Here is a 24,784-nt window from a genome sequence, read left to right on the forward strand (position 1 = left end):
ATGATAATCTTATGATATCAGTCTAATAGACATACGGTCTTAGTAATATACTGTATAATTTTTATGCCAGGCTTTGCAGAATTGTGACAGAAAACGTTAATAATGTATGTATGTATTCATTAACACTATAATTGGGTATACACCCGGTGGCAGTGATTTATAATATACAATAGTACCATTACAATAATACAATAATTACAGCAATAAAAATAAAAATAAAAAGAATAAAATAAAATAAACATAAATACTATAAATGAATAGATGTAATAAACCTAGGACTATAAATAAAAACTATTCTACTGGGTGTTCATTTCAAAGTGTGTCATGGCTCGCTGTATGCCGTCATGTGGCTAGCCGATGAGCCTAGAGAATTCAATCTTCCTACACTTCCGCAGAGGTGTATAACCTATGAGGTAGAGAAGTTGCCTAGCAAGTACGGCGTTCATGCAAGTACGAACCGATACGTACGGTAACGCCGGTAGTGGCAGGAATGTGAACTGTTTGGAAATACGTACTGTCGGGATATGGGGAGAGGGTTAAGACGATTACTTACGTATTTGTTGACATTAACTTCGACGGTCAACATGGACACGGAGCATTTGATTTGTGTTGTGGAATGTTACCGTACGCAACCGATGATAACAAATACCCTGCGTACGACTTGCCGGCGCAAAACACAGTTCGAAAGAGGTTATGGTAGCACACAGACCGTACAGACCGCTATCTGTTGCTACGACGTTCAAGTTATACCATACACGTTTTCAAGTTCAGATTGAAGAACGCCTTAAATAATAGGCAACTTCTCTAACATATAAGCTGAAAGTCGCTTCAAATCGGTGACCCAACAACAGTGACGTCATGACACACTTTGAAATGAACAGCCAGTATAATAACGCCTACAATAAGCAAAAGTAAACCTAACTTATAAGTACTTCTATTTCATCCAACTATTACCAACTTAAGCAATTACATATCATCTTAATTAATTACATATCAACTTAATTACATATCATCTTAATTAATTACATAGCACCTTAATTTATTTACATATCAACTAAATTACATATCCTCTTAATTACATATCAACTTAATTAATTACGTGCATAAGCGATAGATGTATAAGCAGTGTGTAACTGTAAATTGTTTTGCTGTAGTTATACACACAAAACTCAGGAAAAATGCGACATATACGACCCCGCTATATCATATTAACAGGAAAAATATCATCTAACGTCGATCGAAGTTATTGAATTACTGACTGGGACTAGAGGGACCATCATAAAAAGATTCGCACATTTTTGCAAGCAGTCTGGTCTAGGACAAGCTCTTGTCACTGAAGTATCTCTGTGTGCAGTGAAGGGATCTATAAAAATCCTAGGAAACCATCTCTACACGCAAATAGATTGATATCTTTCCTATGGCGATCTGCTCACTTGAGTTGGGTCTTGCAACTAGTGCTAAATAGACGACTGTGATCACCTGATAGCAAATAGATACTAGGAAATTTTATGTTTCTTCTGCAATTAATGATGTTTTGTTTAGTCGTAATTTATAATTGTGTTATTTCTTTTTATTTTCCTTCTCCATTGTTTTCTTTTTTCCATTATAATTGCTTACCTACCATTTACTAAAAACAACAATTTTTTGGTAAGCTTTGTCTTCTAGGCAGCCTTCACTTGGAGGAAGCTGAATAAAATTTATTCAAAATAATACAGAGAAAAAATGGCCTCCTCTCTAACAGCTGTTCATGTCGATTGTCATTTTGTGATAATGGTTGCATTATAGCCACAGAATAACAAAACGAAGAGCACAGAATAATGAGAATGTTATTTCTGTAGCTGTACGCTTTGAACAATGAATCTCAGTTTTACTATCGATACTTGACGCGTCACACTAGCGCGCACTATCGGACGCAAAAAGAATCTCAGTTATTTTGTTACATTTCTTAATGAAATAATGACGAAACTATGACGTAGTTACATAACAGTTGTATCGTTATACATACGTATATAGTGATGATTATTATTAGTAGGAATTTACACACGACTTATAAAGGAGCTATTTACTGTGTAAGTATAAGGCAGTTAAACGTCTGTATACGATTATTATGATGTACGGAAGTACCGTAAAGTGGGGATATTTCGGACGCAGGGGTAACATTAGACGGTAATTCAATTTATCATATTTTATGTTGGTAACACCAGTTCTTAGCATCTTTTCCGCGCTTTTTACTATGTTCATATGTTTCTGCCAAAGAGTTTGTAATACTTACTAGAGACACATACCCGTGAGTGGCAGGCAAGAAAAATGTCACAAATTGAATCGGCTAGCATCCGCCATTAAAGGGAGTGTTTGCGGCGCAAAATTCGAAAACAGTACCACAATACATTGATGTAGCCTGGTGATAGACACTGTTTTAAACATCTTTTACAAAGGATGAGTCGTGATGAAATAAACATGAATGGCAGAGGAGCGCTATATTTATTAAAGTATTATAATGGTTCCTCTTTGGCGATATTCTAAAAAATAAATTAAATCACCCATATACACTCGGGATAATTATGTGAAATAGTGAATAATGGCAATGTCAGCATTAATTTTCAGTATTACTAGTATTGTTTTAAGGACATAATAATGGATATTTACTGTAATATTTCAAGTGATCTATATTTCAGTCCTTTCATGCAAAGGAAGAGGAAGGTATATGGTGCTTAGAAAATATTTAGTGGTGAAATATGAGATCATAAAAATTCTGGAAACAGATTTAAAATATAATGAGAATAAATTTTATCATAAAACAATCTATTCATTGTGTAGTTGATGACCATCAAGTTAGAGGTCAGTACAGACATTTTAATACAATTAGTAGCGGTAATAGTAGGCCTAGTAGTAGTGGTAATAGTAGGCCTAGTAGTAGTGGTAATAGTAGGCCTAGTAGTAGTGGTAATAATAGACCTAGTAGTACCGGTAGTGGTAATAGTAGGCCTAGTATTAGTGGTAATAGTAGGCCTAGTATTAGTGGTAATAGTAGGCTTAGTTTTTGTGGTAATGGTAGGCCTAGTAGTAGTGGTAATAGTAGGCCTAGTACTAGTGGTAATAGTAGGCCTAGTACTAGTGGTAATAGTAGGCCTAGTACTAGTGGTAATAGTAGGCCTAGTACTAGTGGTAATAGTAGGCCTAGTATTAGTGGTAATAGTAGGCCTAGTAGTAGTGTAATAATAGGCCTAGGAGTAGTGGTAATAGTAGGCCTAGGAGTAGTGGTAATAGTAGGCCTAGGAGTAGTGGTAATAGTAGGCCTAGTAGTAGTGGTAATAGTAGGCCTAGTAGTAATGGTAATAGTAGGTGCAGTAGTAGTGGTAGTAGTAGGTCTAGTTCTTGTGGTAATAGTAGGTCTAGTTTTGTGGCAATAGTAGGCCTAGTAGTGGTAATAGTAGACCTAGTAGTAGTGGTAATAGTATGCCTAGTTTTTGTGGTAATGGTAGGACTAGTAGTAGTGGTAATAATAGGCCTAGTTTTGGTGGTATTAGTAGGCCTAGTTTTTGTGGTAATAGTAGGACTAGTAGTAGTGGTAATAATAGGCCTAGTAGTAGTGGTAATAGTAGGCCTAGTAGTAGTAGTCATAGTAGACCTCCTAGTAGTAGTGGTAATAATAGGCCTAACTAGGCCATCAGCTATATTTTCACTAATTTCTTTGCATTTAATACAACCAAAAACTAGACGTACATACTGTACAATACGGAAATTACATTATTAATTCATTTATTGTGAAACAAAACAGTTTTAGACAGATATAGTCTGAGGATTTTCTTATGCACTCTGCTATTATAATCCACTGTAATATGATGGCACCTAACCGTTACAGACATTGTTGAAACCAACCTTGTAAACCTCTCCTGAGCATCCTACAATAGTAGCTATGTTCGAACAATTATTTGCGGCGCAGTATTTCACCATTTTCTTATTATTTCCCTTCAAGTGAACTTATATTTATTCTTACTCCTCAATAAGCATGAACTGCTCGCACTCTCGACGAAGCATCAACTCCCTTTAATGGCGGCCGAACAGCGGTTCAATTTTGTACGCGAAACTAGCGCCGTTGGTGTCTCTAGTTATATATTACAAACTCTTTGGTTTCTGCACATTTTTAAAGACCCATTGGTGAACTGGTGTTACCAACATAAAATATGATAAATTGAATTACCGTCTGATGTTACCCCTGCGTCCGAAATATCCCCACTTTGCGGAACATAAATGATATTTCCATGCAGGAATTCTGCGTTATTATATGATGGATGGATAGAACAGAGAAAAATTGTCTCCGGCACCAGGACTCGAACCCGGGTTTTCAGCTCTACGTGCTGACGATTGATCCACTAAACCACACCGGATTCTAGTTCCGATTTTATATATCATAGTTGAAAGTGATACATCCTAACGTTTATTTATATAGTTTATCTCTGTAGCGGTCTTACCTTGAGAAAATGTGTGCAGCCTACTGTTAGTGTATAGTCAGTTTTGGTTGAAGCCCGTGGTTTATCTCAAGCATTCATATGGATACTCGTACAACAGTGGAAGAACATAGGTTAGTAATTAGTAGACCTGGGATTTTATGGTTTATTTTATTAGTGCAAACAAAAATTACATACATTAACAAAGATTTTACTGTAATACTAGTATATGAATATTCTTCAAAATTCAAAATTGCTTACCAATCTCATATTCAAATACATATTACAAATTGTTATACAGAGACATCATTTTATTTTTACTTGCATTTTAATTGTACCTGCATTTCTGAATGTACTTCATTCCCACCCCTTCACTAATGTCCTTGCTCCCGTCAGACACACAAACTTACGGCCGCTGTTGCATTCGAAGTCTTCAAGCAGTGAAGTAAACACTGCAGTGTATAGTGTGTTTCAGAAATATGGTTGCGTTTTCTATAGAAGAAAGAACCTATATTAATAATATCGTACTAAAAAATTATATTCAAGAAACGAAAAATTCAATTTCAGAGAATATGCTTCAAAATCTTTTTAATAATATGCGTAAAGAATTGAAGCCTGCATTGTAATGAACGGCAACCATTTTCAGCAACTTGTTTAAAAATTCAGATTAGCTTATTTTGAATTGAGGTGACTACAAGCAAAGGAATGCTAGTGACATTTGTAATAACATGAGTTAAGTGCATCCAGTGTAAGCTAAAGTATCTAAAATTTTAGTGGCAAAGGGATATTTTAATCGCATCACATATTAAAACTTAAATAAAAATTTCACCGATTTTACGAAAGCTTAAATATTTAAACTCCATTTTCTCAAAAGAAACTTAAGTGCACTTACAGCCCTTTACTTATGACCCCCTCAATTTAAGTGCACTCTCTATATTGTATGTTAAAAAGGTAAAAAGGTAAATGTATCCCCGTAACATGCCATGAAGGCACTTGGGGGGGCATGGAGGTAGAGCCCCATACTTTCCATGACCTCGGCACTAGAATGAGGTGGTGTGGTCGGTACCACGCTCTGACCGCCTTTTTTTTATTTTTTTAGTGGGTTATTTAACGACGCTGTATTAACTACTACGTTATTTAGCGTCGATGAGTTTTGGTGATAGCGATATGATATTTGGCGAGATGAGGCCGAGGATTCGCCATAGATTACCTTGCATTCACATTATAGTTGGGGAAAACCTCGGAAAAAACCCAACCAGGTAATCAGCCCAAGCGGGGATCGAACCCGCGCCCGAACGCAACTTCAGACCGGCAGGCAAGCGCCTTAACCGAATGAGCCACGCCGGTGGCTGACCGCCTTTTACCCCCGGTAGAGACCCGGTACTCAATTTTATAGGAGGCTGAGTGAACCTCGGGGCCGTTCTTTAACATCAATAATTAATATGCTAAATAAAGTAGACATTACATAACGAACATAGCCACCTGAAAAGTTGAGTTTTGAAAAAAAAACCTTACTACTATGCTGTACTTTGATAAATTCCGTAAAAGTGGTGATCAAACTGAAAATTGTAATATCGTATTTCCCTACAACATAAATGGATACACTACTTTTCTCTCCTCCTATACCTAGTAAAATGATTTGTTTACATATTGCACTAGTAACATCAAACTCCTGTAATGGAAGGGGGCAACAGTGTTTCCGAGTATAGCCAGGTTAATGTTTAAAATGTTGGTAAAAATAAAGTGATGTCCCTGTATAAATAAAAGTGTAACCAGCTATCAACATTTACAAATGTATCTAAATGATTATTGTAATACAGTAAACTAATGTAAACTGTAAGAATTGTTTATGTACGTATTGTCGCGATATGACTTCCTAAGTTAAAGCGACATAAAATAAATAAATTTAAAAAATAAATTTAAAAAAAATTTTTAAAAAAGTGTAACCGAGTCACATCCCTGTGGGGAATAATTAAGCAGCATGTCTCGAAACATCGATACCAAACAATTGAAGATTTGAAGCAAGCTTTAGGGAGGCATTCAGGGAAATCACACCGCCTTTGCTGCGGAAAATTTCACACAGGACATGGCGCCGCATCATTTTGTGCCGCGACAATGATGGTTACATACTGAAGTTCTGGATCACTAAACAAGCTGGAACGTAAAGTATCAACCGTTGTCATACATCTGCTATGACATGTGACAAGACTTTCGGACCTTACTGTTATAACAGCCGTGGCGAAAATCCCATCGTATTATAATTACTGTATAATATTCATAGACGGTATTTCACGACAACGTTCATGAAACGTTCATGTCCATCGCTGTGGAGTAACGGTTAGCAAGTCTGACCGTAAGGCGAGCGGATCCGGGTTAAAATCCTGATTGGGATAAGTTAACTGGTTGGGTTTTTTCCGAGGTTTTCCTTCAAACAATTGGTAACTTTCGGCGTTGGCCCTCGGACTCATTTCGCCATCATAATTACACTTCCCCTCTTCCATCATCATCACCATCATCATCATTATCATCATCATGCTTGCTCTGATGTAGAGTCGGCTGAGGGTCGCCACTGAACTTGGACCCCGTGAATATGTGGTCATTCGTTGTTAGTAGTAGTGCTATGCGCCGTGGGCTCTCCACTGCGCTCATAGTAACCCTGGAACCGGGCATAAGGGACCGCGGTCCTATGCGGAAAGGCAAAGGTATCATATAGGTTGTAGGGAAGTTTTGAGGCGGCGCACAGAAGGGTCTTCAGCGTGGGGTGCCTTAGGGAACGCATATCATTCCATCCCTGGTAGTACAACAGACCCACCCGACATTTCCAGTCTGTGCTCTCTTCTGAACGGGGATAAATAGGTTAAACGTCCATCTCATCTAGGAGATAATTATTTGTAGGTATGTTTGAAATTCTTTGTTATGCACAGACATTTTATTACAAGTTAATTTTATTAGTTGTCTATAGTAAATAACTAAATTGTTGCTCATGTTAAAACATATTTTTAATTTCCAAGTTAATGTCAGATTTGCCGATTTAAAATTCTACAATCATTGTGAGGCTTATGTACCCCATTTCCGTTGATATGTATAATCTTGATCACTCCGGGACAAGCATCTTTACAAAGTAAATTGAATTTGTATGTAGTCTTCTAGTTGTTACAATAAATTGTTTTACAATTCATTTTTGATATGGTCAGCTAAGCCCAATACTAATGTTGCTATATATCAATATACTAATACTAGTGGCTTGTGCAGCAAATGCTGCTGCAAACTAAGTTCGTTCAGATTTATTTTCAATGAAGAATACTTGTCTTTTTGATAGTTATTTGCTTCCATAATAATGAAACATACTCCCTCTGAATGGATCTTTTTAGGCCAAATACTTTTTCTTGAACCTATCCAACTTCAGTTTTTGAGTTTCAACGCGAAAACGCAAGTATCAATGTCAGGACGATAGCAGTAGCTATTTCAGGTCATTGTGGATTGTAGGCAAAAGTTAAAAAAATGTCAGTTTTGCTAAGCTTTCGAACAATAGCATTTTCGTATAGCTGCATCTAGAACTTTAAATGTAGAGCGTAAAATCATTTTATCCTACTAAGAGATCTTGCTGAATTGATCTGGAGACTACAAAATTTTCTAGGCCTTTTATTTGATCAATAAGTAATACCTTTTTATCTTTCCTTAGGAACTGTAATTTTTGCGCGCTCTCGAGCCAATACTGAAGACAATGACACATATCAATATCTACACTACACCGCCATTAAGTATAAGAAAAAGACCCAACCCCACTGGGTTAATAAGTATAAAAATATTTGATTTTTAATAACAATATTATTATCTTAAGTTTTGTAGTTATATATAGCAGCCACTCGGTAAATTATAGAAATGAAGATCTAAATTAAGATATTCTCTACATTTACTTACATAAACTCAAAACGTTTCACTTTCATGTCATCAATATAGCATCAATATTATTTAAAATTAATGAAAAATAGATGCATCATGATATTAACTATAATAATATTTAATTTCTAATGGTAATAATGCTATCAAACTACCTCAAGTTTCGAGATTTGAATATCCAATACACAGCTGTACTCAGAAAATTATACACTGCAGAATCAGTTTTTAATAACAAATTGAATTGAGCTCTAAATATGTAGGCAATCCTGCAGGTCATGGCCTTCGTGTAATAGCCTCTTGTTTATTGTAGTGTGTGTTTTGTTCTGAAATTCAATCAAGTCGGCCGTGATTCAATAAAATTAGTTCTCAAAACTGACAACAGATGGATTTTGGAAAATAGGAAAATTATGTAGGAAAATTGACATTTCACTGAAAACTACTATTTTTCCGAAAAACTTTGGATGCCAGGCATGAAAATGAGGGACCACTCATTAAAATCCGTTCAGCCGTTTTCCCGTAATTTCCATTACCATTTCAAATTATATATATAGTTGTTTAATCCTATGGCTTAACGCAAAGTGTTTTATATATTTATATTTGTTGTATTATTCTACTAACGTTTTCACCCGCCTAGGAGCAACATCCGATACAATAATGTCCAACGCATAATGAAATAGGTCTATTAATGCATAAGCTAATATATAATAAATTCTCTAAACACGCAGTTTCAGTAATGAAAGATCATTTTCTATAAGCACATTGTCTATATAAATGAGATAGTTAACAGTTTTCTATGATAGTTTATTAATTGTCACATTTTGATTCAATTTTGTATCATGTTTTAACACTATAGTATACATACATTATAACATATTGCATTCTTTATACTATGAACATAACACACAATTAATAGCCATTTAGGTCTATGAATTTGATATAGGCCTACTTCGACCCAGGTTATGCCTTCATGTATGTTCATTTTAGTATTTTGTTTAATTGTACACCATGATATTTTACACATTTTATACTATCACAATATTATGATGCACTCTTTTGAACATGTGGTCATATTCTTTTATAATTGATTTTAGACATATGATATTGTGAACACTATTGTACCTGATGATGCCCCTAGGAGGGTGAAAACGTTAGGAGAATAATACAACAAATATAATATATAAAACACTGAGTAATTTGTTTTATATTTGCGTTAAGCCGTAAGATTGAAAATATGAATATATTGATATATAGCAACATTAATAAATTGTTTGTTTGAAACAGCTGGTTATGCCAATTTAATTCTATTCGAACAATGTTTTAGTTATTCTTATCTGTGGAAATAAGTTGTTTTCGCTCCGTAAACTCGTATTCCACATATTGAATTTTAATACGTGCTTGGATAGAATTTTCCTGGAGTCTGTTGACGGTTTTCGCAAAACGTAATGTTTTAAGAGTTTCAGTTTGAATTCTTTACAGAAGCTTGTAGCAAAGTTTGGAGAATCTGATTCGGTTACTTACACGAAGAAATCAAGAAGACCTCTCCGTGACAACAGATGTTACAGTTCCTGAAGTTTTGCTCGAAAGATAGAATTTGTATGAAGAGAACCAAAATGGAATATGTAGTGTCAACAGAGGACCAAGGCGTTCGGAGAAGAGATGCACAACAGTTCTGTGAATTCTTGGAAGGAAATTATATCTATATGAAAAGTGAAAGTTTTGTTTTAACTGAAGGAAGTGAATAGCTGTACTTAATTACTTACTTACTGGCTTTTAAGGAACCCGGAGGTTCATTGCCGCTCTCACATAAGCCCGCCATTGGTCCCTATCCTGAGCTAGATTAATCCAGTCTCTATCATCATATCCCATCTCCCTCAAATCCATTTTAATATTATCTTCCCACCTACGTCTCGGCCTCCCCAAAGGTCTTTTTCCCTCCGGCCTCCCAACTAACACTCTATATGCATTTCTGGATTCGCCCATACGTGCTACATGCCCTGCCCATCTCAAACGTCTGGATTTTATGTTCCTAATTATGTCAGGTGAAGAATATAATGCGTGCAGCTCTGTATTGTGTAACTTTCTCCATTCTCCTGTAACTTCATCCCTCTTAGCCCCAAATATTTTCCTAAGAACCTTATTCTCACACACCCTTAATCTCTGTTCCTCTCTCAAAGTGAGAGTCCAAGTTTCACAACCATACAGAACAACCGGTAATATAACTGTTTTATAAATTCTAACTTTCAGATTTTTTGACAGAAGACTAGATGACAAAAGCTTGTCAACCGAATAATAACACGCATTTCCCAAATATTTATTCTACGTTTAATTTCCTCCCGAGTGTCATTTATATTTGTTACTGTTGCTCCAAGATATTTGAATTTTTCCACCTCTGCGAAAGATAAATCTCCAATTTATGTACAAAGAATCCTGTTCCTAATTGGTGATTATCGTTTCCTTCCCCATAATGCAGTAAGTAATCGCCTGTTTGTGATATGCCATTCCCATCTAACCTAACCTCTTGTACTCCCACGAAGTCTATTCTATATCTAGGTAGTTCTTTTGCTACTAATGTTACCCCACCTGTTCTATAAAGACTAGTTACGTTCCATGTACCAAATCTTATAACCTTTTTCCTTTGCTGTGGTCGTGCCGGAGAATCAGTCCCATTCCGAGGCCTACTGTTAGGTTTCGTAACAAGCTGTTTTTTACGGTGATGGGTTGTTAGCCCTTCGTCCAATCCCCAAGCTGGAGGACCACCCCTTATCGGCTGTCCACGACTGCTTATTCAATATATTCGCAGCTACCCTCCATATCTGGAGGCCGTCTCCTCTATCCGCAGCCTGAGGACGCGCCATGCCGTGGTGATAGGGACCCACAATACATGGAGTGAATAGCTGTATAAAAATTCATTAAGCTCTTTGAGGAATAACTGAATTCCAAGCAGGCCTGCATGTAAGACCTCAATTTATTCCACGCTGTAAACTAGACTTCATATTCCAGATTATTAACGTTGGTATTTGTGGGAAACATACAGAAGTTACAACCTTAGTCTGACATTGGCCACATGCTACTTATTAACATTAAGAATGCAGCAAAAATTAATAATTACTAATATATTATTCCACAGAGTTTAAACCTTCTTTAGTTCTCACTCTTGGGAGAATTATGAGTAACGGTTAACATGCCTGACCGTAAAACTAGCGAGCCCGGGTTCAAAGTCTGATTGGGATATTTTCCGGGGGTTTCCCTCAATCCATTAAGAGCAAACGCTGGGTAACTTTCAGCGCTGGCCCTGGACTCATTTCGCATTGGTCCCCGCAATGTCCCAGGAATTAATTTTTTTTTCCCAGGTATCCTTTGATTTTAATTTTTAATTACTAATATGTAGGGGGCGGATGTTGATGAAAAGTCATCATCTTATTTTTCACATTAGGACGATGCCTGTTTATATAGAAATCCTTTCTATGTTAATATCAACGTAAAAAAATAATTTCTTATATTGCATTTTTTGACGTCTTTTTAACTAATAGGTCGGTTTTATATTTTTTCAGCATTTATTGGTCATTTTCAACACTTTGAAGAACTTTTAGATCATTTGGAATGCATTTTACTTTCTTTTTTACCGATAGGTCTGTTAAATCATTTTCTAACCAAATAGGTCAGTAGTAATTACCTACTGAATAAGTGAATAATAGTGAAGTTTGAGTTTTGTAGTTTGGAACAGACTCTGAAGTCCATCCCTCATTTCACTGAAGGAAGTAATATAAAATGCTTGACAACAGCTTAGTTTAAGTGGGGGCTTTGACCGCTACTGTCTTTTGTCGGTACGAGAGTGTCTTTAGAATTTACGTTTGGAAGGGAGAAAACTTTCACCATGTCCTGGACAGAACGTTGTGTCCTCAACATGGTTCGGAAGGAATGTCTACTGTAGTAGACAGTATTTTTAACACAAAGATTTCAAAATGCACGCTACGCCCACAATTTGTTTTTTTATTCTCACTCCCTCATCTGGAAGATCTGTTAACAAAAGAAATGCGTGAAAGGATCAGGAGACAGAGAATGAAGACACTGACATGAACCACTCCTGATTGAAACACATTTTAAACCCTCATTAAAATCTATAGTTTTCCCTTAAAACCTTAATTTTGTTGCATGTTCTTTTCCTTTATATCAGCTAAATTCCAGGACGTTGCCTCCTCTCTCCGAGATTTGCAGGGCAGTCACTGAAACAAGGTGACTAATTTTTAAGAAGTTGTGGTGCGAGTACGGTGAATAATATTTTAATGTCGTTTTCTTTTAATTTTATGTCATTTTTCAATTAGTTTAAGGGCATTTTAATGATCATTTTAACTAGATTTTTAGGTCATCTACATCCTCCCCCTACTAATATGGTTTAACGGTCCTTGCATATTGCTTGATAAATTTTTCTAATGCAACATTGCCGATTTTTCATGATGTCATAATCAAAACTGTTGCATGGCTCTTATTTCATTTACTCATTCTTACCTTGGCACTATTGACTCAAAAATAGTGAAAAAGTTGTCCTCACATGATAAAGCTTTGTGAAAGTTATTTGGAATAACTGCGACATAACGTACTATCTGTACTGTGTTCACTTCCTTTTTCAAGAATTTGTTAGTGTTGTGTTTCAGATGAGTCTTCGCGTGCCACTTTTTTAAAGTTAGTTGGTATTGAGGAATGTTATGTCTCTGATGCTCATCTTTTTGGCTATCAAACAAGACCATGCCGATAATTGTAGTCTACAGCATTAAGACTGGTTCACAATAAACCAGAAATGCAAACGACAACGAGAACGAGAACGTAAATACATGCATTTTAACAATATTTCCGTTCTCGTTTTCGTTCTCTTTTCCATTCCCGGTTTATTGTGAACCAGCCTTTACGAGTAGTGATCTCTTTTCACAAATATAAAATGTCATGGCCATTTTCAAAACGGAAGTTGATTAATTTCTATTCTATGGAGGAAATCGTGAAGAAAAGTATGTTCTTTTACTAACAGTCGAAAAACCATTTGGCAAGTTAGTTATACATATTATTAAAGCAAATTCAGCTATTTATCTGTTTGAACTCTCGGCATCTTACACAGTTCCGGTGTCCTTATCTGTAATTAAAGAAACTTAGTTCAGGGCACCAACTTGAAGAGAGATAAATTGCCGCATTGGAAGAAACTTTTCTATGTGGGCCTGCGTGGTAGTTAAATACTTTCTCGTTATATCTACGGCCGCTTGGAAGCCAGAATTAAAAGAAATGTAATTAACTCCCTCCTAAATCGGATGTCTAAATTGCTCAAAAGTAGAGTTAACTTACTTCGATAATCAAATTGTGGAGTATGTTTTAGTTAGGTTCTCGGGCGAGGGAAAGAGATGTCCATAGAAATGGCATAGACCTCACGTCTATTTACCTTCGTTCTCCCACATTCATCCTTAACTGTCCTTTGTAAAAATGAATAAATTTCGAAATTAGAATCAGATTATTGTTGTTTATTTTCATTATTAATAGAGATCTATACGCATTATTATTATTATTATTATTATTATTATTATTATTATTATTATTATTATTATTATTATTATATCTTCCTGTCTGTCAGCAATTTAACACAAACTCGCTGTGTTGTACTCGAATAAGCATTCTCTTACATACCAAGACAGAAACAACCCCTTCCTTTTTTCTCACCATTTGTAAGTATAGCAGTGAGCGACACAATAGCCACAATAGGTGCTGATCATCTACTGTGAAGCAAACTATGGAAATGTGATTGGTGAATGAAAAACGTGTTTCTATTAGTGACATTCTCTAACAAAAAAAAACCTATTTTTTATTTTATAGAACCTAAAATGCCACTTTTTAGGGCCTAAAATTCCGCTCTCTAGTAATAACAGTAAAGATGGAATGTTTAAGTAATAATAATAATAATAATAATAATAATAATAATAATAATAATAATAATAATAATAATAATAATAATACTGAACATACATTGATGAAAGAACAGAATGGATTTAGAACAAATAGGTCATGTATAGATAGCCTTCTTACATGGCACAATTAATAGAAAAGCATACAGAATTTAATATTCCAACTTTCACAGCCTTTATTGACTATGAAAAAGCATTTGACCAAGTTGATAGAAACAAACTTTGGAAAATTCTTGAGAATAAAGGCATACCCAGCCATCTTATGAAAATAATACAAAGCATGTATCAGAACACAAGGATAATAATGCGAAATGGGGGAGACTACAGAAGAATTAATCAAGGGGTCAGACAAGGGTGCCCTTTATCACCCACACTGTTTAATTTATATATAGACAATGTCACAAGAGAATGGCAGCATACTTTAAATAAGGATTTTACTGTAAATAGAACCCCTTTCAACACACTATTATTTGCTGATGATCAGGTGGTATTAGCCAAAACAGAGGATGATTTACAAAGAGCCGTATTTTCACTGAGTAATGTTGCAAAGAAATATAACCTAAAGATGCCCATAAAAAACAAATATTGGCATTTCAAGGGAAATACCCCGTCAGAACGAAGATTGTAATAGATAATAAGATATTGGAACAAACCAATTCCTTCAATTACCTGGGTTGTAACCTTTCATTTATAACATCAAGTGATGCAGAGAATAAAATTCTGAAGTTCCAAAAGATGATAGGAACAATTAAACGCACATTACTTAAAAAGGCTAGAGTGGACACGATATTAAAATTTTTATAAAACATTAGATGTACCAATTTTGCTGTATGGTGCGGAAACGTGGACTCTCACTAAAAGACAGGAAAGAAGACTAGAAGCCGCTGAGATGCGCATCCTTAGACCTTTAACAGGACACACACTATTAGATCATATTCGAAATGAAGATATCCGTAAACAATTAAACGTTGAATGCATAACAGACAAAATTAGATTAAATTGGTTAAGACACGTTGAAGGAATGGACGACGGACGACTACAATACTGGAATTGGTTCCCAAATCTGTGAATTAGTTCCCAGTTCGTCCCAGAGCTACACTCGAGTTGGTTCCAGGTTGATTTCTCCTGTGTACTGCAATTGGTTCCCGCGCTAGATCAAGACAGAAAACATTTTCCTTCCCATTTTATACAGACTTAGGAGTGTCAACTACTGTCTACAGTAGTAGGTAGGTTAAAAATGTTTTGTGCTTGGCGGACACGCTGCGTCGATTATAGGTGACGTTATATGCAATAACAACCACTCTGCTACATTATCGATTAACATCCATGTCCCACACAGCGTAGATGGAGTCACGGGTCATGATCGATTATAGGTGGCGTTATAGGCAATAACAACTACTCTGCTACATGATCGATTAACATCCATGTCCCACACAGCCTGCTACAAAATCACAGCCTTGTATATTTGAACATGGGAACCAACTCACGTTGATGATATTTGAACATGGGGAACCAACTCACGTTGATGATACTTGAACATGGGGAACCAACTCACGTTGTTGATATTTTGTTTGGGAACCAACTGCAGAACAGCGACAATAAGAATGTGGACATACAAACCAGTAGGACGAAGAACATCTGGAAAACCGAGAAAACAATGGAGAGATTAGATAAGTCCTGGAGGCGGAACGGGTCATTAGGCCCAAACCTTGAAGTTTATTATTAATAATAATAATAATAATAATAATAATATTATTATTATTGTTATTAATATTATTATTAATATTATTATTGTTATTAATATTATTATTAATATTATTATTGTTATTAATATTATTATTATTAATATTATTATTGTTATTAATATTATTATTAATATTATTATTATTATTATTATTATTATTATTATTATTATTATTATTATGTAATGCAAAGTATAAAATCGTAATTTTTGGTGGAAAAAATCTTACCTCAGATGTGTTACTTAATGTAATCAACTTATAAACAGAGATCCATTTATAATTTGAAAGACTGATTCCGGACATTTATGGCGAAACTTAACGAATGTATTTTTTTCTAATGTTTTTCTATAGTTTTATTTTACAAATAAGTCCACAATATAAAATTCTCTGTCAAGTACTGTAACAGACGATTGCGTTATAACAACACACTACTGTGCGGTCACGCGCTATTCACCGTAATGGCGATTATACTTATGCAGGAGGAGGAGACGTCAGTGCCGATAACTCTTACATTGATGTGCGCTGTAGCCGCTCTCAAATTATGAATGGATCTCTCTGTAATTTTGACGTTCCTATAATTGTATATCTTCGTTTCGGAAAGTGTGTGCACAATGTCTATAAGGAAATGTACTGTAGGCCTATAATAAAATTTAATGACAAATTCTGAGTTCATCAATAAAAAGTTACAACAAATATAACGCATAATTCTGAAACTATTTATTTGATGTTTCAGGAAAGCGGTTAGCGGGGATGGCTCCGAACAGCGTGTTCTCCGTTCGACGCCCGATTGGAGCGAAACCGCAACCAACAGCGAACACTTGTGGGTGCCGACATCAGCGTCGGGAGACTTCTGCTACGTCGGGGAGAACGACTGCACCGTGAGTACTACTCCACTTTTTTATTTTTTATTTTAGTAAGTTATTTTACGACGTTTTATCAACATCTTAGGTTATTTAGCGTCTGAATGAGATGAAGGTGATAATGCCGGCGAAATGAGTTCGGGGTCAACGCCGAAAGTTACCCAGCATTTGCTCATATTGGGTTGAGGGAAAACCCCGGAAAAAACCTCAACCAGGTAACTTGCCCCAACCGGGAATCGAACCCGGGCCACCTGGTTTCGCGGCTAGACGCGCTGACCGTTACTCCACAGGTGTGGACACTACTCCACTTACAGGCTAAGAACAAAATAATACAATATGTGAGATTAAAATTTGCAGTCAGCACTGTATCTGTTAATGTTTCCTTCCAAGTCTTATTTATCTCTTGTCTTCAACTTCACTTACCTACTCTCTACTTACCCACTCGTTATTTCTCACTTCCTCCATTTCTTACTTTCCCCTTAATTTATTCTGTACTCCAACCAGCAGAAAGTCTCAGGGGAATGAGACGCAGCGGCGTAATGCTGTGAATGAATGTTGATGTCATAAGATGTCATAAGGTCACACACGTGGGTACACGTCATCTCCATTGGCTAACTTTCAAAGCACAAACGATAACACTGATACATACATTTATGCTACCCTAGTTACAAAATTAAATCGCTGTTAATTTCCTGGTCTTTTAATCCCTCCATACAGGAAATAACATATGCAGGAGAGCGCATGATTTTTAAACTGACGTTATAACGGTAATATTATCTATCACTTCGCTCCAATAGATGACGCAATAGTAACCATATTCCTTTCACGGTTAATCTCCTAGTTGGAGAACAGTATTCATTTTTGTCACTTTTCTCTCATTTATTATTCATTCCTATTTCAGTCCTCAACCAGTTTCTCATTCAACCCCGTTTCATTCCTTTGCTCCTCAATTATTTTAATTCTCCTGCACTTACTTTTCCTTTGTTCATCCTTCACTACTTCAATTTTCCTTCATTCGTCCTTCACTTTTCTTTCACTACTTTTTCTTCACTTATCCAACCATCACCTTTCCTTCCTTCGTCTTTTACTTTTTTCTTCATTCTTCCACTACTTTCCTTCAGTCTTTCTTCAGATTGTCTTACTCTTTTATCACATTTCCTTCACTCTTCCAGCATATTTTCTTCACTTCTTCATCACTTTTTCTTCATTCTTCCATCTTCATCCGGTAATCACATTTCCTTCACCCGTCCATCACTATTCCTTTCCTCATCCACTACTTTTCCTTCACTCTTTCACCACTCTTCCTTTACTTTTTCATCACTTGTCCTTCACTCGTACCTCAGTTTACTTCAATTTTCCTTCGTTCTTCCGCTAGTTTTGCTTCACTCTCCCGTCACATTTCCTTCACTCTTCCATCATATTTCCTTCACCCTTTCATCACATATCCTTCACTCTATCACATTTCCTTCACTCTTCCATCACATTTCCTTCACTCTGCCAGAACTCGTAATGTTTTTCGGATAGCTATGTTTTTTTTTTATAGTCCAAACTTGTTATACTCAATAACGACCTTAAAAAACACATCTGAGCTGCTTCAAGTTTCCGTGAATTTCGTTAATTTAATATCTAAATTTCTCTTCCTTAACTGAGTACTGCTTTTGACATTATGTTTGTAGTCTTAACTTTACATCCACTGTCATCTGTTTGCCATAATGTGTTCTAATATCTCCATTAATTTTATTATATTTTTGTAATTTGATGTCTTGATCAGTTTTATGTTCTGCAAATAAATTTCCTAAGTAGACTATGTAAATTCAGAAACTTGTTCTGTTATTTACCCATTTATTTCAATTTTCACGCGTTGGATGTTTTTCCCATACATTTCCATTGCCTTTGTCTTTGAATGGAAATTTTCATGTCATATTCGCTTGCTATTACATATAATTGATTTGCTACAATCTGCAGTCCGTCTTTAGAATGTGATAAAAGTATTATTATTTATTATTATTATTGTTATTATTATTATTATTATTATTATTATTATTATTATTATTATTATTATTATTATTATTATTACTATTAATATTAAATCTTCCATTATCAAAGTAACTGGGCTCGCTGTTGTAAGAACTAGGTTAGACATTGATAAATACTGTAGTATGATTTTGGTAATGTGGTCAGCATGATATATGGCTAGTGATGGAGAGAACACAAGGCATACGTCCAGCAGTCCCGATATAAAGAAAACGAATTTCAACTCCCCTTCCAAAAATCAAACCTGAATCTGCTCTGTTTGTAGCTATAGTTGCGTCGCTCTTATTTCCGGCAGCCAATCACGTTGCAGATCAGCTACATTTAAACGTCTGAGTCTTGTCATTCGCTGTTGATGACGTTATACACTACCCAAGGCTCGATAAATAATGACTATAATCGGCCGCCATTTTGATTCTTTCGTTGGCGTTAAAAGAAAGCACACGAGGACGCTATTTGCTGCACTCTTAAGGGGACACTATGGTGAAATAATGGTGAAAAATTAAGAAACTCGATTTGAAAATTTATTGTGGCTCTCTATTTAGACCGAGCTCAAAAAGCTAACGAATTTATGTTCCCATGACTATTTTCAAGCTTTTAAGCTAATATGAATTAAAAATTGTGAAAATTGTGACGCAAAGAGCCTTTTTAGTGACGTCAATATAAAATACATTTAAAAAATATCACTTCAAAAGTATTAGCCCTAATGGCACAAAATTTTGTACAGATGATAGTATTTTAAGCATGTTTATGTAGTTTAAAATTCATAAATTTTGGATGAAAATTGTAAAAGTTTTAAAACTCGCAGAAGTGTCCCCACATATTATCATGTTGTAGCTCCTATGAGAGTCGATTTATTATCATAGGAGCTACGACATGATAATGTTTAACGGTGCGACAAATAGATTTCTCGTCTGGTAGCTCGACAACGAAAGAACAAAAATGGCGAACGATAATGCCTACCTAGACTTTATAGAGCCTTCATTTTCTAAGGCGTAAGCAAAGAGGAGGAGTCACACCGGAAATAACAGCGACGCGATTATAGAAGCAATCTCACGATGTCCATACCTGAGAACTTGGTAAATAATATTGACGAAATTTGAAGGCAATGATCAACGAATTTGATACCTTCATTTTTATATCTCAAAAAGCTTTTATGTGATGATAACCATTTTTACTGACAAAGACATAATCAGTAATAATAAAAATGAATTAGACGAAGAGTCTTCTTTAAATAAGATAACGCTGGGTTGAACTTCCATGAAAAATATTGGAATACTGTTTGTCAGACCAAACAGATTAACGTGAAAATTATTCGGAAGAGCTGTTTAGAAGGTGATGAATCTTAATAAGGACATTTGTAAACTAAAATGAAATTATGACCTTCTGCGAGCAAAAGGCTTTTAGGTAGAATTGTTACAGACAACAGCACTCTGCAGCAATTTAACAACGTTATATTTTTAAAGTTTATGTTTATGAATAAATGTGTATGCGGAGAAAAAGTTGGAAGAAATAACGAAGTTAGTATTACTCTTAAAAAGAAACTTTCAAAACTTCTAAAACAGTCATGAATACAATTTCACAAAACAAAATTTCTTTTTTCTCTCTTGTATGGTTGTGTAAACTGGGTAATTAAAAATAATAAATACAGAACTAGATTAGAAGCAAGCGAAATACAGTTTCTCAGAGCTATATCTGCCTATTCCAAGATGTTGAAAAGAGAAATATTAATATAGAAGTGAACTATATATATAATATGAGATCTTATATTCAAATCCCGCCAGATTTTTTCGACGCCTATTTTTTTCTACGATATCTTCTATATTTCTGCTATCTTTGATCACATCTCACTTATATTTCACCTGTTTATTTTCAAATGACAGGTTACAGATACTAAAACGAAGTTAGAAAATACTGGTGAAAAAAAAAAAAAAAGCAAACAGAAATATAGCAATTTCATTAATATGTTAGTAGCCATCGCAATACAGTACAGGCAGAAATAAAATGGTAAATCTTAATAGCATATTATAATTTATTTATACTTACTTACAAATGGCTTTTAAGGAACCGGCAAGTTCATTGCCGCCATCACATAAGCCCGCATTTATCCCTATTCTGAGCAAGATTAATCCAGTCTCCACCATCATATCCCACCTCCCTGCAATTCATTTTAATATTATCCTTCTGTCTATGTCTTGGCCTCCCCAAAGGTCTTTTTCTCCTCAGGTCTCCCAACTAACACTCTATATGCATTCCTGGATTCGCCCATACGTGCTACATGCCCTACCTATCTCAAATGTCTTGATTTAATGTTCCTAATTATGTCACGTGAAGAATACAATGCATGCAGTTCTGCGTTGTGTAACTTTCTCCATTCTCCTGTAACTTCATCCCTCTTAGCCCCAAATATTTTCCTAAGAGCCTTATCCTCAAAAATCCTTAATTTCTGTTCCTCTCTCAAAGTAAGAGTCCAAGTTTCACAACCTACAGAATAACCGGTAATATAACTGTTTTATAAATTCTAACTTTCAGATTTTTTGACAGCACACTAGATGACAAAAGCTTCTCTACCGAATAATAACAGGCATTTCCCATATTTATTCTGTGTTTAATTTCCTCCCGAGTGTCATTAATTAATTCTTGGTTTTTATGTACTATAATTAATAATAATTAATTATAGTATATAAAACTAAGAATGCAAGTAAATACATAGGTTGATATTTTATTTCTGGCAACTATTTTTTTTCTCGACACATAGCATACTTACATGGTTCTAAGTTTCACAAGCCTTTAATATCAGTCACCAGCGTTGCATACAACGTGTTCCCAGCGATGCGAAAGCCTTTGGATCCCGTTGGCACTGCCTAATCTGTTGATGGTGCGAATGGAGCGGTCGGTTGCCTGTAAAACGTCTTCAACTGTTCGGAAGCGAATCCCGCGAAGTGGGTCCTTCATCTTAGGGATTAGATCGAAGTAGCAGGGACTTAAATCCGGAGAAAATGGCTGGTGATAGAGCACTTCCCAGCCCCAGCGTTTGAACAATTCAGACACAACTTCTGATGCATGCGTCCTAGCATTGTCATGCAGAACGATGGGTGGGTTATCCATAAAGTGTCGCCGTTTTCTTCTCAGAGCTGTTCGCAGATTGTTTCGCAAAAACGAACAGTAGTATTCCGCATTAACGTTCTACCTTGGAGGAACGGTAGGCCTATGCTTTAAGATCACACACACGCTCCATCCCAATCATAGGCAAGAATCAGCATAGCCTTCACATTGGTGGGGGTCTGCCGAACTGTTGTTTTCCGTGGTGACCCGTGATGACGCCACTCTTCCGACTGGCGTTTCAGCTGAGGTTCATTAAGATCTGGCCCAGGTCTCAACAATTGTAATGTTAGAGCCCGGATGTTAGGCAAAATGCCTTTTTTAAACTGAGTGTATGTATGAAAAAGCTATTAGAGATAAACACGTTTCCACACATTGTGGGACGAAAAGTCCAATTGTTATTTTGCCTTTTTTTGCCTATTTTAGCTCCCGCTGCCTATTTTAAGGTTAATGCCGTTTTTTAGCCTTTTTACGCCGTTATTGTACATGTTCTATATTATTAATGCATTTAAAATAAACCGAACATAAATTACATCAAAAAACAAAAAAGGACGGTTGTACAAATTAAAAATATATATTCACCCCACACAAATATTTGCTGAGAATCTTATTCTCCAGCAATACACATGTTTCCAAGAAGACGTAAACTTTTCTCCCCTACCGATTCCACCTTTTATGTCACTTAAAAGAGATGTTTGAACAGTGTAACCCTCGGTGCTCAGGTCACTTCGGGGTTTATCAGCGAAAGAAAGGGGATGAGGAAGTATTAAAAGCAAGTCTTCAGGTCCCGTTACTGTTGAAGCTTGCACGCACAAGTCACGCGTACTTTGAAGTCTCTAATCCCTTCTCACACCCCTCTTTTTGAGACAATACACAGTTAGTTTTTCCTGATCTCTGAAAGAAAGTAGAGACAGTCCTTCTGAAATAAGTTGTTTTGAGTTTGATCCAATCACTTCAGTAGAAGTAGAAAGATCTTTTTATTTATTTATTTATTTTATTGGGTTATTTTACGACGCTGTATCAACATCTAGGTTATTTAACGTCTGAATGATATGAAGGTGATAATGCCGGTGAAATGAGTCCGGGATCCAGCACCGAAAGTTACCCAGCATTTGCTCGTATTGGGTTGAGGGAAAACCCCGGAAAAAACCTCAACCAGGTAACTTGCCCCGACCGGGATTCGAACCCGGGCCACCTGGTTTCGCAGCCAGACGCGCTGACCGTTACTCCACAGGTGTGGACAAGATCTTTTTCCATCATGAAAAACGTTCTCTCTGACAGGCAGCTCACTATGACATTTGACAACTTAAAAAAAAAAAAAAAAGCATCTTGTTGTGATATGTAACCAAGGAAAGTGAGTACCGTATGGGATAGTTTATTAAGTAATTTTCTATTTTTTCTCTGTTTCCATGAATAATGAATGCCTATTTCATTGCCTATTTTTACTATTTTAGTGCCTATATGCCTGCCTATTTTGACCAAAATAAATGCCTAAACATCCGGGCTCTAGTAATGATACACCGTAAGAAGATCTCACCTTCGCGTTCATAGCGCTGCAAGAGGGTACGAGAAGCGTCATATCTCTGCCATTTCTGCATCTCTGTTAAATCATGCGGAAGCCATTTTTTATACAATTTTCCGCATTTTCAGGCGGTCCTTCAGGATGTGAAGAACATTCGAAGGCGCCAAGCCTGTATACTTGTAAAATATTCGTAAATATTATTAATAGGTATTTTACACATTTTATTATTTTTACTATTCATTGTGTTTTTCACTACTTTACGCTGTTGATTAAAATACTGATACTGAGCCACTTCATATTGGTATCGTTTTTATTTTGTTTTCGTTTTCTTGCAGCTAATCTACAAGGCTCTTTCATAGATAAGTGAAAAATATTCCTTGTTTTCTTATGGGCTTTACGTTTGTTATAATAGCGTTCTGCAGGATCTCTAGGACCTGGCAAGGTGTTACAGCATTTCCCAAATATTCAGTGAAATCAATGACGATTTTCTCAGACTCCTCCATCTCACCATTATTAATAACGCCTCTAAACTTATTTTCAAATTCTGCAATACCTTGAGATTTACTGCAATTGGGTGGACTGATGTGTCGAGACTGAGACTCAGTATGCCGAAGAACATTTCCATCTTCCTCTCTCCCAGGAATAGATGCATAAGCATGTCTCTTCAACTGGTTACTTGCTTTCTCCACATATTATTTAGATATAATAATCTTACGATAAACATCAGGGTGAGCTGTACTTTTATGAATGGTTATACATTTGAAAAGTTCACCACAATATTCACACCGTTGGGTATTTTGACTATTATTCATTACGATGAAAGAGTAATGGAACGTATGATGACGCAGAATATCTGCATGGAAATATCATATATACTTCGGTACATTAAAATAATATATATTATTCATTAGTATAATTTACATGGCTGGTAATAAACAAACTTAAATTGTTCACAAATAAATTGAAGATATCATTAATGCATTAAGTTATCTTATCAATGAAGCATGTTACGCTACAAAATTTCACATTCAGTATCTTGATAAGTACACAAATCTTGATTTGTATATAATTGAACTTTAGTTTCCTTTGTCAATCATCTTATACTTCTTAATTTGGTAAAATAATGATATGTGGGACATGTCATACTTTGAAGCTACAGATCCTACTGAGAGTTTCCTTCAATACCAGACCTTGCTGTTTCCTGAAGAACTTCATTGGATAATTCATGCTTGTTCTATTC

General features: G+C 35.7%; 1 protein-coding gene across 7 annotated transcripts in view; it reads left to right on the plus strand.

Moving 5' to 3' along the window:
- The window catches only part of rdgA (retinal degeneration A), a 727,627-nt gene that overhangs the window by 544,709 nt on the left and 158,134 nt on the right, over positions 1–24,784 (plus strand). For all 7 annotated transcript variants that reach the window (XM_069823282.1, XM_069823283.1, XM_069823288.1 and 4 more), the window contains one exon: positions 16,763–16,907. In XM_069823282.1, coding sequence (XP_069679383.1) covers positions 16,763–16,907 — 145 coding nt within the window. The remainder of the gene's footprint in view (positions 1–16,762; positions 16,908–24,784) is intronic.

The sequence above is a fragment of the Periplaneta americana genome, chromosome 4, assembly GCF_040183065.1.
Source record: "Periplaneta americana isolate PAMFEO1 chromosome 4, P.americana_PAMFEO1_priV1, whole genome shotgun sequence".
Classification (NCBI taxonomy): Eukaryota; Metazoa; Arthropoda; class Insecta; order Blattodea; family Blattidae; genus Periplaneta; species Periplaneta americana.